Source organism: Anomaloglossus baeobatrachus, chromosome 6 (genome assembly GCF_048569485.1).
Source record: "Anomaloglossus baeobatrachus isolate aAnoBae1 chromosome 6, aAnoBae1.hap1, whole genome shotgun sequence".
Classification (NCBI taxonomy): Eukaryota; Metazoa; Chordata; class Amphibia; order Anura; family Aromobatidae; genus Anomaloglossus; species Anomaloglossus baeobatrachus.
The window spans coordinates 571493346-571510317 of NC_134358.1; the positions used below are offsets into that span (position 1 = coordinate 571493346).

The 16972-nt window shown below is 44.7% G+C and overlaps 1 protein-coding gene across 1 annotated transcript in view; it reads right to left on the reverse strand.

Annotated features, from left to right (window-relative positions):
* The window catches only part of LOC142243708 (uncharacterized), a 478920-nt gene that overhangs the window by 37237 nt on the left and 424711 nt on the right, over positions 1 to 16972 (reverse strand). The window contains 1 exon segment of the mRNA XM_075315885.1: positions 7090 to 8079. Coding sequence (XP_075172000.1) covers positions 7090 to 8079 — 990 coding nt within the window.

The window sequence follows — 16972 nt, forward strand, 5'->3', positions numbered from 1 at the left end:
TATTCCTAGGGGCTGAACAGAAAGAGGGAAGGACAATTTTCTGAGATCTATGAAAAAAGCTAGCCACCTTGGGTAAATAGGCAGGGTCAGTCCGTAGGAGTACTCGATCATCAAAAAACTGCATATGGGGGGGTGTGTTTCACCGAGAGGGTCTGAAGCACGCTGACTTGTCTAGCAGATGTCAGGGCCACTAACAGAGCAACTTGAAAAGTCAGGAATTTAACAGAAGAATCAGATAGGGGCTTAAACAGGGGCCCTGTCAAGGAGTCCCGGACCAGATTGAGATCCAATGGAGGCAACACTAAACAGGGAAGAGGCCTAGCCCTCTGACAGAAAGAAATGAACCGCTTAACCCACCGATTACCTGCTAAGTCTGAGTTATACAATACTCCTAAGGCTGAAACCTGGACTTTCAAAGTACTGTCAGACAGTCCTAGCTCCTGCACCTTCTGCAGGAACTATAGAATGTCCCCCACTGGACCGCCTCCATACATTGGCGTATATTTTGGTGGCAGCTGGCTTCCTACTCCACAAGAGAGTGGAAACCAGCCTAGAGGAGAACCCTTGACCCTCTAACAGTTGCCTCTCAAATTCCAGGCCGTCAAATGAAGGCCCGGAAGATGAGAATGAAGCAGAGGGCCCTGGGAGAGGAGATCGTGTCTCTCCGGGAGGATCCAAGGGTCTGATACAGACATCTTTCGAAGCCAGAAAAACCAAGCCCTCCTGGGCCAAAAGGGGGCTATCAGCAGTAACCGAACTTTATCCTCCTGGGCCTTCATCAGAACTGCCAGAATCAATATCAGGGGAGGGAAGGCATAAAGGAGACCAGAGACCCATGACATGTGAAAGGCATCCACTGCCCAGGGCCTGTCCTGCAGGTTGAGGGAGCAGAACCGACTGACTTTTCTGTTGGCTCGGGTGGCAAAAAGGTCAATAGTCGGAGATCCCCAAAACTGCACTATCTGCTGGAAAACCTCTTCGTGGAGGCACCATTCCCTCTGGCGCACAAAATTCCTGCTTAGGAAGTCGGCCCTTACATTGTCCACCCCCTGAATGTGAAGTGCCATGAGGGAAGATAGATGGACTTGTGCCATGGAAAAGATCTGTTCCTTCACTTTCATAAGGGAGGGAGACCTCGTGCCCCCCCTGGTCGTTGATGTATGATACTGCCACCCTGTTGTCGGAGAGAACCCTGACGTTGCTTCCTACTAGGAGTGGAAGAAGGGAGTGTTGAGCTTTCTCGACCGCACATAACTCCCTGAGATTCAAAGAGCTCCGACCCTCTTGAGGAGTCCAGGGACCTTGTCTCACATGATCTCGTAAATGAGCCCCCCAAGCCTATGCGCTGGCGTCGGTTGTGATGGCGTCGGAAAACCGCAGCGACCAAGGGACCCCAGTCGAAAGATTCTAAGTCTGCAGCCACCAACGGAGGGAGAGGAGAACCTGAGAAGAAACAGTAATGTTCATGTCTAAACGCCCGTGTAATAGCCTCTGTGCCCACAAGACCTCCCCCTGGAGTACGCAAGTGTGTTACTGAGCCCAGGGAACTGCCGGGATCCATGCCATCAGGGATCCTAATAGAGTCATGGCCTCCCTGAGCATGAGGACTGGGTGTGAGATGACCAGAGACCCGAGTCCTGAGATTGGACACCTCCGGAGGTAGGAGGCAGAGATGGGAACAAGAATCCAGAACGAGGCCCAAGTATAACTGGCGGGTGGAGGGTTGTAGTCTTGACATCTCAAAGTTTATAAGCCAACACAGAGTCATTAGGATAGTAATCATTGACCCCACCTGGGACCTGCAATGTTCTTTTGACGTACCCACGATTAGGAAATCGTCTGAATATGGCACAATGAGGATCTCTTTCTCGTGGATGTGAGCCATCACCTCTGCCAGCACCTTTGTGAATACCCTTGGAGCCATTGCGAGGCCGAAGGGCCCTGAATTGAAAGTGTGTTACTACCCCACCCATAGGAAGGGCTACTCGGAGGAACGTCTGATGGGCAGCATGGATCAGAATATGATAATATGCGTCTTTTAGATCCAACACTAACATGAAACACCCAGGAAACAGCATCTTGATGGCCGACTTCACTGACTCCATCTTGAAATGCTGATACTCGAGATGACGGTTGAGGTGTTTTAAATTGATAATTACCCTGAAAGAGCCATCCACCTTTTTATTTCAGTGGGTTTCCTGTCCTAAGATAGGCGGACCTATCTCTCTGGTGGCACTGTCGTGGTGAAGGGAAAAATGTAAAGTTTTAATGTTTTGTTTAGTATTATTGATGGTTTTAAATGAGCAAAATATAAAAAAAAAATTAAAAAGTTTATTTTCCACTCTTGAACATTAGGAGGAGCTGTTGCTGAAATCCTACTGTAGAACTAGCTCACATTACAACTGCAGTAAGGCTAGTTTCAGACGACCATGTTTTAGGTACTTGTGACATCCGTTTTTAACACTTATGCCACACGTACCCATGTTATTCTATTCTGTTATTCACACAGACGTGTTTTTACATGGACCGTGTGACTCCTCAGGAGGCTGGAGTCACACCTGCGATTGGAAATCGGACCGATTCTCATGCTAGAAAGTAGCATGAGCTCTGTCCGAGTGTTGATCCGTGTGCAATGCAACTGCAATGCGATTCTGTGATTTTTCTCATGATTGTAGTCCATGTGCAATCCACGTGTGATCCGTATGTGATATTTTTATTCTCAGCAGCTATGTTATCTGCCATTCAGCTGTTACATGGCCGCTGACAGCAGACACAGACTGAGCCGCGCGATCAGAATGAACTCGGCTGAACTTCACCCGCCTTCATTGTCATCCCGCGGCTCTGTCTGTGTCTCATGGCCTGATTTTCGGTCACTGGTGAAGATCTCACCGGTGACCGCAAATCCCCTGAGTGACTTAAGTGTTCTGCGCTATCAGCGGTGCTATGACTCAGGTTACCCGCAGCCACAGCTGAAGTCCTCCAGCTGTCCTCCAGCTCAGATCTGTGGCCGCGGGTAACCTCACTGATGTCATCGCTGATAGCGCGACTCACTTCAGTTGCTGCGGGGAGTTCACAGAAAGCGGTCGTGGTCTGTGACCGCTCTCTGTCAGCTTCTGATGTAGCAGAGCTGAAAGCGGCGTGGGACCTCTGTGGATTACGTCGGACCTGGAGGGGTATTTGGGGACTTGAATAAAGTGGTGAAAGAGGGTGGGTTTATTTGTCATTTATTTCAAATAAAGGATTTTTGGGTGTATGTCTTTATTTTCTTTAACTTACAGGTTAATCATGGAAGGTATTTCGGGGAGACGCCTGCCATGATTAACCTAGGACTTAGTTGCAGCTATGGGTTGCTGCCATTAACTCCTTATTACCTCGATTGCCACCGCACCAGGGCAATTTGGGATGAACCAGGTACAGTCCCGGGACTGTCGCATCTAATGAATGCGGCAATTCCGGGCGGCTGCTGGCTATTTTTAGGGTGGGGGTCTCCCCATAACGTGGCGCTCCCCATCCTGACAATCCCAGCGTCCAGCCGTATGGCTTTACCCTGGCTGGTATGAAAATTGGGGGGGGGAACCGCATGCCGTTTTTTTTTATTTATTTAATTTACTGACGGGATATAGACCCGCCCACCGGCAGCTGTGATCGGTTGCAGTGAGAAAGCAGTCCCTCAACGTGGGGGCGTGTCTGACTGCAACCAATCGTAGGCGCAGGTGGGCAGGGAAAGCAGTGAATACTAGATGGAATAATAAGCGTCCGGCTTTTTCAAAAGAGGAAAAGCCGCCGGACCTTTGTGACAGCTGTGCAGCACCGCGCTGGTGATCAGAGATCGGTGAGTATGAGAGAGGGGGGGGAGAGGGATAGACAGACAGAGAGATTGACCAACATCGACATACCTCACTTATTTCCAGTGTTTTCTGCAACATGTGATAAATGTATTTAGAAAAACGCATGTGACTAGGATGGTGTACGTGCCATCCGTGTGACATCCGTTTTTTTTCACGTACCCATAGACTTGCATTGGAGTGACTAGCACGAGAAACTCTACAAAACGAAGCATGCTCCGATTTTTTTCTCAGTCCAATTTGGACTGAGAAAAAAATAGCAGATCGGAGCTGCATCATTGCTTAACATTGGTCCGAGTGCAATGCGAGATTTTTCTCGCATTGCACTAGTGCGAATTAATCGCAAGTGTGACTCCAGCCTGACCCCCATGCACACGTCAGTTTTCTCTCCAGCAGCACGGAGTGATCCATGGGACATCAGTGTGACACGTACCGGAGAAAGCACTGGAGAAAGCACGGGACTTTTAAATAAAATTTTCTATATTCACCTGTATCCAGAAGTGCTGTCTCCGGCTCTGCTACCTCCCGCTCCTTATACTCAATGAATATTCACTCCACTGAGGAGCTGGAAGCCGGAGAATCGTTGGGGACTTCAGTGCCGGAAACCGAATCGCTGGGGACAGGTGAGTGTCCAGGTGTGTGTGTGTTCAGTGTATACATGCATGCGCACTGTGTGTGCTATATGTGCGTGTGTGTGTGGTGAGGACCTGGAAGCTGGAGCATCATAGGGACAGCATCGAGGACTCAGAGTTCCATTGAACTCTAATGAACTGTGAAGTTACAGTGGTGACACTTGCTGTAGCGCGGGTGTCATCAGGATGTCATCAGCGTTCATTGGGAACTCCAATAACCTGGACACCACTGCACATACTGTTTGCTTTGTGAATATTCACCCGTCCCCGCGATGTTGTCCTCAGCGGCGCAGTCACCGGCGCCATCCCCGCGATGCTCCAGCTTCCAGATCCTCACTGCGGTGAATAATCAATAAATATAAATGAGCGGCGGTCAGGAGCGGGAGGCAGCAAAGCCGAAGAAAACAACGCTGGATACAGGTAAATATAGAAAATATTTTTATATAAAAGAACCGTGTTTTCTCGGGTACATGTGACACTTATGCAAACACGGATGTCACACACGTATGACTATAGCCATGCATGTGATTTATACCCGATTAAACACGGATGTCTGAAACCAGCCTAAAAGTGGGCAGAATCTGCTCTTGCGTGTGTTGTCACACCTCCCCTCCCAATCTGGGTTTTTCCATAAAGATAACGGAAGATGAAGTTTAGGATCACAGTGCAGAGCCAATTTGTTGGTGACCGCAAAGTGATCCTAATGTCTAAAGTGTCACCAAGGACAGCTGCACAGTGCTCCCCACATAGCACTCTGCACGCCCCGTACCAGAAATGCTCTGCCACATGCCAGCCCCCAATGCTCTGCTGCACGCATGCCCATATATACCACTCCTCAGTATGCCATGCTCCGTGAGCTGAGGCCCAGGGTATGCACACTAGAGCAGGGAAAGCGGCAGCAGGGAGGGGGAGGGTAGCGGCAGGGGGGCAAGGGGAGAGTGGCAGCGGAGGGGAAAGGGTAGCAATAGCAGGGGGGCAGGGTAGCAGCAACGGCGGCCCGGCGCTGGTACTCACATATCCCAACGGGTGACGGGAGGAAAGTGCAGCACACCGCATACGCTGTGAGCTCCACAAAGATGGCGGTGATCTCCTCCCTCTGCTGTGATCTGAACAGCCAAGGGGGCGTGTCCATGTCACAGCAGGGAGCTCTCCTGTGTTACAGAATAGGGTCAGAGAGCGACAACTGTCTTCTATGCACAGCGGCTGCCGTATTTGAGGTAAATGTTATTACATACAGCAAATCCAAGATGGCAGCCCCCAGTGTTTCAATAAAATTAGAATTAAATAAAAACTAAACAGTGAATTTAATTTTGTATTATAAATACTTGATTTCATAATCAATATTAATTCAAAAATAAAAAACCGCAACATCTTCCTTTTAAGAGCATAAGTGTTTGAATGCACAAGTATCGCTGCAAGAATGTAATAGGACCATAGAAACCTAAAATCTACACACGCAGTGTATTTTTGTTTTCCTATATATTTTTGTAATTTGGTCATTGCAATAAATATTTTGAATTAGGCAGTAATGCTTTCATGTGTCATAGGTATTTTATCTGTAGCAAAACTTTAAGATAAGGCTGCTTTACACGCTGCGACATCGCTCAAGCGATTTCGTTGGGGTCACAGAATTTGTGACGCACATCCGGTCGCTTTAGCGATGCCGTTGCGTGTGACACCTATGAGCGATTTTGCATCGTCGCAAAAACGTGCAAAATCACTCATCGGTGACATGGGGGTCCATTCTCTAATATCGTTACTGCAGCAGTAACGAAGTTGTTCCACGTTCCTGCGCCAGCACACATCGGTACGTGTGACACCGCAGGAACGAGGAACATCTCCTTACCTGCCTCCCGCCCGCAATGCGGAAGGAAGGAGGTGGGCGGTATGTTCGTCCCGCTCATCTCCGCCCCTCCGCTTCAATTGGGCGGTGGTTCAGTGACGCAGCTGTGACGTCGAACGAACCACCCCCTTAGAGCGTTTCGCCGGTCACAGCGACGTCGCAGGGCAGGTAAGTAGTGTGACAGGTCTGGGCGATGTTGTGCGCCACGGGCAGCGATTTGCCCATGTCACACAACCGATGGGGGCGGGTACCCACGCTAGCGATATCGGTACAGATATCGCAGCGTGTAAAGTGGCCTATATTTTAATATGCAATAGCCCTTTAAAATTCCTTTTAACTCGGGGAGAAGCAGATACTTAGACTGTCTCCAGCTGCACAGGCCTCAAGACAGAAACGCTCACACACAGTGTTGTAGACAGCTATAGTTTTGTATTGAGTATATACATGTGCATGTATTCATGCATAAGTTCAGCAATACTAACAGTGGTGCATCATACATACAATCAATCAAACTGTTAAAATGGTTTTGGTTCTTTGTTAATTCTTTTATGCAGATCGAGAGCTGATTTCCAAGTGAAAAATGTCCTACATTCTGAGGATGAAAATGGATTTTATCCTGCTTAACGTTTTTTTATGTAGAAGAGTTGTTTCCATAAAAAAAAAAAAAAAACAACTTCATCCATATACTGATGATCAGTGGCTTCTCTTTTGAGTGAATTCTCTCATGTTGCAAATGTTTCCATGAAAATTACTTCTCCATTGAGTGAACTCTCTGATGTTTCATAAGATTCGATTTCTGGCAAAAGCATTTCCCACATTGTGAACATGAATATGGCTTCTCTCCTGTGTGAATTCTCTCATGTGTAACAAGGTTTGATTTATAAGTAAAACATTTCCCACATACTGAACAGGAGTAGCTTTTTTCGCCTATGTGAATTTTTTCATGTGCTACAAGATTTGATTTATTAGCAAAATATTTCCCACATTCTGAACATGAATATGGCTTCTTTCCTGTGTGAATTCTCTGATGTGCAACAAGATTTGATTTCTCGGAAAAACATTTCCCACATTCTGAACATGAATATGGCTTCTCTCCTGTGTGAATTCTCTCATGTTCAACAAGGTTTGATTTCGATGAAAATAATTTCCCACATTCTATGCATGAATAGATTTTTTCATCTGTATGAATTTTTTCATGGGTAATAAGATTTGATTTCTGACTAAAACATCTATCGCATTCAGAACATGAATATGGCTTCTCTCCTGTGTGAATTCTCTGATGTTTAACAAGAACTGATTTTTCTGTAAAACATTTCCCACATTCTGAACATGAATATGGCTTCTCTCCTGTGTGAATTCTCTGATGTTTAACAAGACCTGATTTATCTGTAAAACATTTCCCACATTCAGAACATGAATATTGCTTCTCTCCTGTGTGACCTCTCTCATGTCTAACAAGAAGTGATTTATTAGAAAAACATTTCTCACATTCAGAACATGAATATGGCTTCTCTCCTGTGTGAATTCTCTCATGTTTAACAAGATGTGATTTATTAGTAAAACATTTCTCACATTCAGAACATGAATATGGCTTCTTTCCTGTGTGAATTCTCTGATGTGCAACAAGATTTGATTTGTTTGCAAAATGTCTCTCACATTCTGAACATGAATATGGCTTCTCTCCTGTGTGAATTCTCTGATGTTTAACAAGGTTTGATTTGTTTGCAAAATGTCTCTCACATTCTGAACATAAATATTTCTTCTGTGTCGTCTGTGCTCTTTGATGTTCCACATTTCTGTTATTTTTCTTCTGTAATGAATTAAGACATCGTATTTCAGTAAAAGGCTCAGACGGTAGCTCATTGCTGGAAGGGTTGGTTGATATATCCGAGATGTTGGCAAGCTCTTTATATGTATAATGTGTGATATTACAATCTGCTATAAAATAGGGAGTTATGAGCTTTTCTTTGACACTCCTGGTACTGTTACCTGCCAAGAACAAAACTGGTGTTATTGCTTTTGAATAATATTACCTTAGAAATATGATTTCTATCAAATAAAAATAAAATATTTGAAATGTCATGATGAGCAAATGTATTCATTACTATTTAATAGTGCAGTATTTGGATTATTCGTTATATAGCGAGTAATGGTATATTTGCCTCTCTATATTCGGATATCCCACCCAGCATGTTTAGCAGCTGATAAGAAGCACAACATATTTAGTGGCTGATAACCCAATCACAGTAATGCCGCAGCCATCTTGGTTGTGGCATTACTGTGATTAGCTGGGTGCGCAGCATCATAGGGTTTATAAAAGCCCTTCCATGGCCATTTTGTACACATGGCCATTGCCAGCATCCCTCTTCAAGCACTTCATACTCACTGATCACCGGCGCAGCTGTCACACTGCTCCTGCTGCCTCTCATTCGTCTTCCCTACCCGCTCATTAGGCTCATACATATTCACTGCTTCCCCCATCTGTGACTGGTTGCCGTCAGACGTACCCCCACGCTGAGTGACAGTAGAATAAATAAAAAAAAAAAACAAAAAACATGTGGTCGTGCTTAATTTTGATACCCAGCCAAGATAAAGCCTCACAGCTGAGGGCTAGTATTCTCAGGCTGGGAAAACCCACATTATTGGGAGCCCCCCAGCCTAAAAAATATCAGCCAGCAGCCGCACGGAATTGCTGCGACAGTCCCAGGACTTTACCAGGCTCATCCTGATTGCCCTGATACAGTGGCAATCAGAATAATGATGGTTAATAACAGCGCACAGCTATCAAGTCCACAATTAGTGATGGGAAGGGGACTTCTATGAGACCCCCCCAATCACTAATCCTAAAAGTTAAAAGAAATTCACATACACCAAGAAAAATCCTTTATTTGGAATAAAATACAAAATCACCCACTTTCACCACTTTATTAACCCCATAACACCCAGGTCCGACGTAACCCACACAAGGTCCGACCACAGTCCTGGCTCTGCTACATCTGAGTCTGGAGAGAACGAAAACATGTCTAATCTCTCCAGGCTCCGAGAAACACCGACAAGAAGGACCCGGCTGGCAGCACTGACATCACTCAGTCCATCGGAGGTCATACCTGGTTTTCCACAGTATGACCTCTGGTGACCTGAAGCACTTTGGGTTAAAGTGCGGGGCCATGTCCCGCACCCCACCAGTACTTTAACAGTGCTGTCAGTGTTAAAGTGCAGGCCTGTGTCCATCTCTCCATATGCCCTTCAACACTGATAATGCCCTGCGGGGCAGCCCACACCTCAACACTGAAAATGCCGTCCTGGGAGTGAGTGTGGGGCAGCCCTGTGATTGTTTGCTGTCAGACAGCTGTCACTAAGCGCAGGGGCGTGTCTGATGGATACCAAACACAGACAGACACAATAAATGGTGTAATACTATAGCAAGAAACAAGATTTATAATTTGTATATGGGGCACAGCTTCACTAAATGTACCAATCTAGAAAAACCAGAGAGTCCAAACAATCAGATGTAAAACGTGAAAACGTTTTTGTACACACTTTAAAACACAATTAAAAAGGAGGAGATTCAAGGAATAAAGATGGCCGCCGGAGAGACCAGACACACGAGGGAGCTCCATACTCAGAAAAGTTAATCTGTGCCATCCACCCACAGGAGTGCTTCACTACACACCCTGCTCTACTCTAATAGATGCCCAGTGCCCAGGAGACCAGACCGCAGCGATTTTGAACCAGCCTCTTGCCCCAGAATCTGCCTGCAAGACCTCTCTAATCTCCGGCCTACTACTGAGCCTGAAGCAGGGACCTCCTGCTGGAAAAGCAATATCCCCCGGAGTTGAGGACATCTGCTGTGCCACCCTCTCCCCCACCCACCTACAACAGATCTGCTCTGCAAGATCGACTGAGGGGTGAGTGAACTTCTTGGGGGTGCCCCTGGTGTCTAGAGGCCTTCTGCATGCAGCATTCCATGGGGTCTGCATCCATCAGTCATTACAGGCCTCTCCCTACCCCCTCTCTGATGCCTTACCTGTAGATGCTGCTGCCTGTTACAGTCGGGAGGAGAGAGAAAACAAGATTGCTGAGCGGGCCCTTTGTGATTGCAGGGAGCTGTGTGTCCTGTCCTCCTGTACCATTAGGGTATGTGCGCACTAGGCGTTTTTTTCACGCTGTGTTTTTATGTGCGTTTTTGTCTCAAAAAATGCACCCGCGGCTAAAAACGCGACAAAAACGCATGCGTTTTTACCGCGATTTGGTGTTTTTTGCTGCGTTTTTGCTCACTGCGTTTTGAATCAGTGCACAATGCCATTAAAGATTGATGAAAAAAAGAAAAAAAAAAAAAAGGTCTGATGTCATTTCAGTCTTCAAAATGTTCTTCATTGTATGCAGGAGAGCAGACTGCTGCAGAACTAGTGTATGCAGGAGAGCAGACAGCAGCTGCAGAACTACAAGGCTCAGCATCCTCCATCCAGGACAGAATGCATGAGTTTTTTCCCCAAAAAGAAAAAAAAAATTGACATGGGCGTCGCTATATTTTTGTATGCTAGCCAGGTACAGCAGGCAGGTACAGGCTGCCCCCAGCTGCCTATTTGTACCCGTCTGGGAATCAAAAATATAGGGAAGCCTTTTTTTTTTTTTTTTATTTAATTTCATGAATTTCAAGAAATAATTAAAAAAAAAAATAATGACATAGGCTTCGCCCAATTTTTGAGTCCAGCCAGGTATAACTAGGCAGCTGGGGATTGAAATCCACAATGCAGGGTGCCCATGCTTTCTGGGCACCCCCGCTGAGAATTGCAGTCCGCAGCCACCCCAAAAAATGGCGCTTTCATAGAAGCGCCATCTTCTGGCGCTGTATCAAACTCTTCCAGCTGCCCTGGTGACGGTGGCTCACTGGGTAATAATGGGGTTAGGGCTAGCTGTATATTATCAGCTGGCCCTAAGCCCGAAATTCATGGTGTCACGCCAATATTAGACATGGCCACCATGAATTTCTAGTAATGATAAAAAAAAATAAAAACAACACAAAAATATTTTTTTATTAGAAATAAAACACAACACAATTAGTGACTCCATCCTTATTGAAATAAAGAACCCCCCTCCACAGTAATCCTGGGTCAAGGGTCCCGCGCCGTCCAATCCGGATCCAATATCATCTGATCGGTTTGCTGGAAGGCATACCGATCAGATGATGTCAGGTTAAAGGACGTGCATCACATGACACATCAGCTGATTGTATAATCGGCTTTTATACAATCAGCTGATGCATCAGTAGGAAAAAAAAATAAATACTCACAGTGCCTACAAGTAGTATTCAACCCCCTGCAGATTTAGCAGGTTTGATAAGATGCAAATAAGTTAGAGCCTGCAAACTTCAAACAAGAGCAGGATTTATTAACAGATGCATAAATCTTACAAACCAACAAGTTATGGTACTCAGTTAAATTTTAATAAATTCTCAACATAAAAGTGTGGGTCAATTATTATTCAACCCCTAGGTTTAATATTTTGTGGAATAACCCTTGTTTGCAATTACAGCTAAAAATCGTTTTTTATAAGACCTGATCAGGCCGGCACAGGTCTCTGGAGTTATCTTGGCCCACTCCTCCATGCAGAACTTCTCCAAGTTATCTAGGTTCTTTGGGTGTCTCATGTGGACTTTAATCTTGAGCTCCTTCCACAAGTTTTCAATTGGGTTAAGGTCAGGAGACTGACTAGGCCACTGCAACACCTTGAATTTTTCCCTCTTGAACCAGGCCTTGGTTTTCTTGGCTGTGTGCTTTGGGTCGTTGTCTTGTTGGAAGATGAAATGACGACCCATCTTAAGATCCTTGATGGAGGAGCGGAGGTTCTTGGCCAAAATCTCCAGGTAGGCCGTGCTATCCATCTTCCCATGGATGCGGACCAGATGGCCAGGCCCCTTGGCTGAGAAACAGCCTCACAGCATGATGCTGCCACCACCATGCTTGACTGTAGGGATGGTATTCTTGGGGTCGTATGCAGTGCCATCCAGTTTCCAAACGTCACGTGTGTGGTTGGCACCAAAGATCTCGATCTTGGTCTCATCAGACCAGAGAACCTTGAACCAGTCTGCCTCAGAGTCCTCCAAGTGAGCATGAGCAAACTGTAGACGAGCCTTGACATGACGCTTTAAAAGTAAAAGGTACCTTACGGGCTCGTCTGGAACGGAGACCATTGCGGTGGAGTACGTTACTTATGGTATTGACTGAAACCAATGTCCCCACTGCCATGAGATCTTCCCGGAGCTCCTTCCTTGTTGTCCTTGGGTTAGCCTTGACTCTTCGGACAAGCCTGGCCTCGGCACGGGTGGAAACTTTCAAAGGCTGTCCAGGCCGTGGAAGGCTAACAGTAGTTCCATAAGCCTTCCACTTCCGGATGATGCTCCCAACAGTGGAGACAGGTAGGCCCAACTCCTTGGAAAGGGTTTTGTACCCCTTGCCAGCCTTGTGACCCTCCACGATCTTGTCTCTGATGGCCTTGGAATGCTCCTTTGTCTTTCCCATGTTGACCATGTATGAGTGCTGTTCACAAGTTTGGGGAGGGTCTTAATTAGTCAGAAAAGGCTGGAAAAAGAGATAATTAATCCAAACATGTGAAGCTCATTGTTCTTTGTGCCTGAAATACTTCTTAATACTTTAGGGGAACCAAAACAGAATTCTTGTGGTTTGAGGGGTTGAATAATAAATGACCCTCTGAATAAACTTTTCACAATTTAAAAAAATAAAATAAAAAAAGAAATAACATTCTTTTTTGCTGCATTTCACACTTCCAGGCTGATCTACAGTCCAAATGTCACAATGCCAAGTTATTCCGAATGTGTAAACCTGCTAAATCTGCAGGGGGTTGAATACTACTTGTAGGCACTGTATATGGTATACACAGACCAAATGGGAGACACTTATTTTGCTGTTTAATATGTATTTTGTTCTTTAGATGGCAATGATAAGGTTAATGCTTTAGCATAGAATAAGCAGGGAGGAGCTGTTGGCCTCCTTAATGGCCTTTTAGACTTGGTCATCGTCCTTCCCCTGTTACACCAGGGAGGATGATATTATTCAAACTGGCAACAGTACATTTCCACTCCTCTTTGCTTTCAGGGGGTTGTGGCACCCACGGCCATGTCCCCCCCATGTGTGTTAATTATCTTTATTGTTTTTAACCTTCTGATTCCCCAATGCTCCGCTTTTTGGAGCTTGCCTAAGAATTTTCTTGGGTACACTGCGTTAGCTTTCTTACACATTACTCTTTTCTCTTTCCTCCTCTACGTATTACTGTCTGTTTCTTTACTCCTTACTCTATTCCCTTGAGACTCCCTAACACTTTGCTGTCTGGAGCCGACTTGAGATTTGTACCTCAGCATTTAACGTTCGTTTCTCAAATCCTTCTTCTTTCTCCCTTCTTTTTTTTTCTCTAGTAAGCTACACCCTTAGGCTGCTTTCACACATCCAGTTTGAGCGGTGCGGCTCAATCCGGCTGTGCAACCTATGCAACGGATGTGGCGAAAACACCGCATCCTTTGTATAAGTTTTTCCCATGCGGCCCATCCGGTTTTTGCCGCTTGCGGCATGCTACTGAACATGTGCAGTGGCAAAAAACGCATGCGGCGTTCGGATCAGGGCTGTGGAGTCGGAGTCGGAGCTCCTTTTGGTGGAGTCGGTATAAAATGCACCGACTCCGACTCCTAAAATATATAATAAATTGGGGACAGTAGTGCAATGCAGAGTGTGATGAATATTTTACTAAATAACAACATTTAGTATAATGCTTATATTTAAGTGAAAAATTTATTGTAGTACAATGTGAATATCAGACAATTATTTTTATGATACAATAATCAATATATTTGGATAGAACATAAAATATACTTATTAGAATAAAACTCTAGAACACAAAAAACTAATAAATTGTAAATATGTAATACAATATATTATATACAGACACAAGATATATATGTAATCTACTGTATATTATAGTGTATTACATATTTACAATTTATTACAGTTTGTGTTCTAAAGTTGTATCCAATAAATATATTTTATGTTCTATCCAAATATATTGATTATTGTATCATAAAAGTGATTAAATGTCTGATGATCACATACACATGTTCATGTACTACAATAAATTTTTCACCTAACTATAAGCAATATATGTAGGAGTCGGAGTCGGTGCAAGAGAAATTGAGGAGTCGGAGTCGAAGGTTTGGCTTACCGACTCCACAGCCCTGGGCCGGATACGGTTTTTGCCGCATCCGGAGTCCATAGACATGCATTGAAAAATGCGCCGCATCGGCCGGATGCGGCGCGATGCGGTTTTTTTTTTTGCCGCACAAAAAAACGTGCCAGGCAACATTCCATCCGGCCGCCGCATCGGCTAAATCTGCCGCATGCGGCAAAAAAACGGACGGAACGCAAGGCCATGCGGCACTAATTAAAGTCTATGCAGGAAAAACGCAACCGGCAGCAAAAAAAAAACGGTTGCGATTTTCCTGCAAAGTGCCGGATTGTGCTGCATAGCAAAAAACGGAGGTGTGAAAGCAGCCTTACTCGTCTTTTTTCCACTACATTACCTTCTTCCCATCCCCATTTTCCCTTTTCCCGCTCCCTCCCCTAAGATATCTTGACACAGACGTGCACTATCTACCACAAACAATTATCACAATGGTATCAAACCCATACTCAGAAGTGAGGGTAGGCTCATTAAATGCAAAGGGGCTGCATAGCCCAGGAAAACAGTCTATCCTCCTAAATCTTCTGCATAAAAGGAAGTTAGATATTGCCTTCCTTCAGGAAACTCATTACTGTCTATCTAAACCTTTTAAGCTTTCTGATTCCAGGTTTACTGCAGCATATCACAGTCCTTCACCGGATCCGAAATCTAGATGCTCGAGCATAGTCGTTTCTAAAGTGATCCCCTGGGAGTTCCTTGAATCTCACACAGATGGAGAGGGCCACTTTCTGGTGGTCAAGGGACATATTGCTTCCCAAAAGGTAACACTGCATACAAATCAGAGTGAAGAGGGGGTTAATGCCGCGCATCAGCCAAAATGAAGATGTAGCACGTTGATGTTATAAACGTATTCTTTTATTCCATCGGTCTACGCGTTTCGAGGATATACCTCTTCTTCAGGACCAGTGCATCAACATAGTAATACTATGGTTGCTATGTTGATGCACTGGTCCTGAAGAAGAGGTATATCCTCGAAACGCGTAGACCGATGGAATAAAAGAATACGTTTAGAACATCAACGTGCTACATCTTCATTTTGGCTGATGCGCGGCATTTGTATGCACATCCACGTGGGGCTGTAGCAGACGCCATCATCCTATGCTCTATCAGTGGTTGTGACTATCACAACCGTTTCAGGTGAGTGTATTTTTCATGATCTACCTCACTGATCTGTTGGTATTACACTATCAGCGCTCCTTATTTTTCAGTTTATACAAAAGGTAACACTGGCATGTTTGTACCTCCCAAATACGGGGCAGGATAGGGCGATTCACACATACTTAGAGTTGTTGGATTCTCTAACGGAGGGCCTTTTGATCCTGGGCGGAGATTTCAATATGATTCTGGACCCTGCCTTGGATTACTCCAGAGGCATCTCTTCCACACCTCCTTCCGTTCAAGTACAAGAATTCCTTACTACGACACTTAATCATGGCGGCCAGAGCTTGCATACCTCGCTTGTGGAAAAAAGATAACCCTCCTACGATGGCACTGTGGTTCGCAAGGATAAACGAGACGATGTTGCTTGAAGACCTCACTTCCATAATTCACAACTCTCAAGACCGGTTTGTTAGAACCTGGTATAACTGGACAGAGTTTAAGGGATCTGATGATTACATTTCACTGTTGGAGACAGGTTGAATTTGCACTGTCAGTGTCTGGAACCTCCCCCCCACCTCCCACTCCATCCTGACAAATTCACCTACCCTTTTTGACCCCAACCCTCCCACCTTTTTCTTCTCTGACTTTCTTTTCTCTCTTTTTCATGTTTTACTCAGTATCTTCTATTCTGCCCACTCACACTTGAGTTACGGCCCCGGTTTTGTTTACTCCTCTAAGGTGGCCTTGTTATATAGTGTAAAAAGGTTTTATGTTGATCCTTCGACAATAGTCGGTTACAGCTCTCATCTTTGTTTGTACAGTCTTGAGATTTGGATCTCCCCATATTTTAGGAATTGATTTGCTAACAATTCCTCGATACAATGCTTGTGTTCTGACATTGTGCTTTATTCTGTACAATATGGTGTTTCCTGTGTTATTGATAATGTTAATAAAAGTCAAATTTATTTATTTTTATATATATATATATATATATATATATATATATATATATATATATATATATATATATATATATATATATATATATATATATTTATATTAAAAAAAAAAAAAAAGGAGACTCAAGCAAGGAGTCCCTCCATAATGCAGCATGTATACACCATGGGACCTCATATATTAATATATAAAGCATGAATAGGCTAACAAAAACCACTAATTTGCACTATGCATAGTCAAAAATACATTCCTGCAGTCATATCTGATGCAAAGTAAAGAAAGCCTGCTGAGAATCATCAAAGTAACATGAATCAGCGGTGGTAGAAACGCCCACATGTGTTTACAGG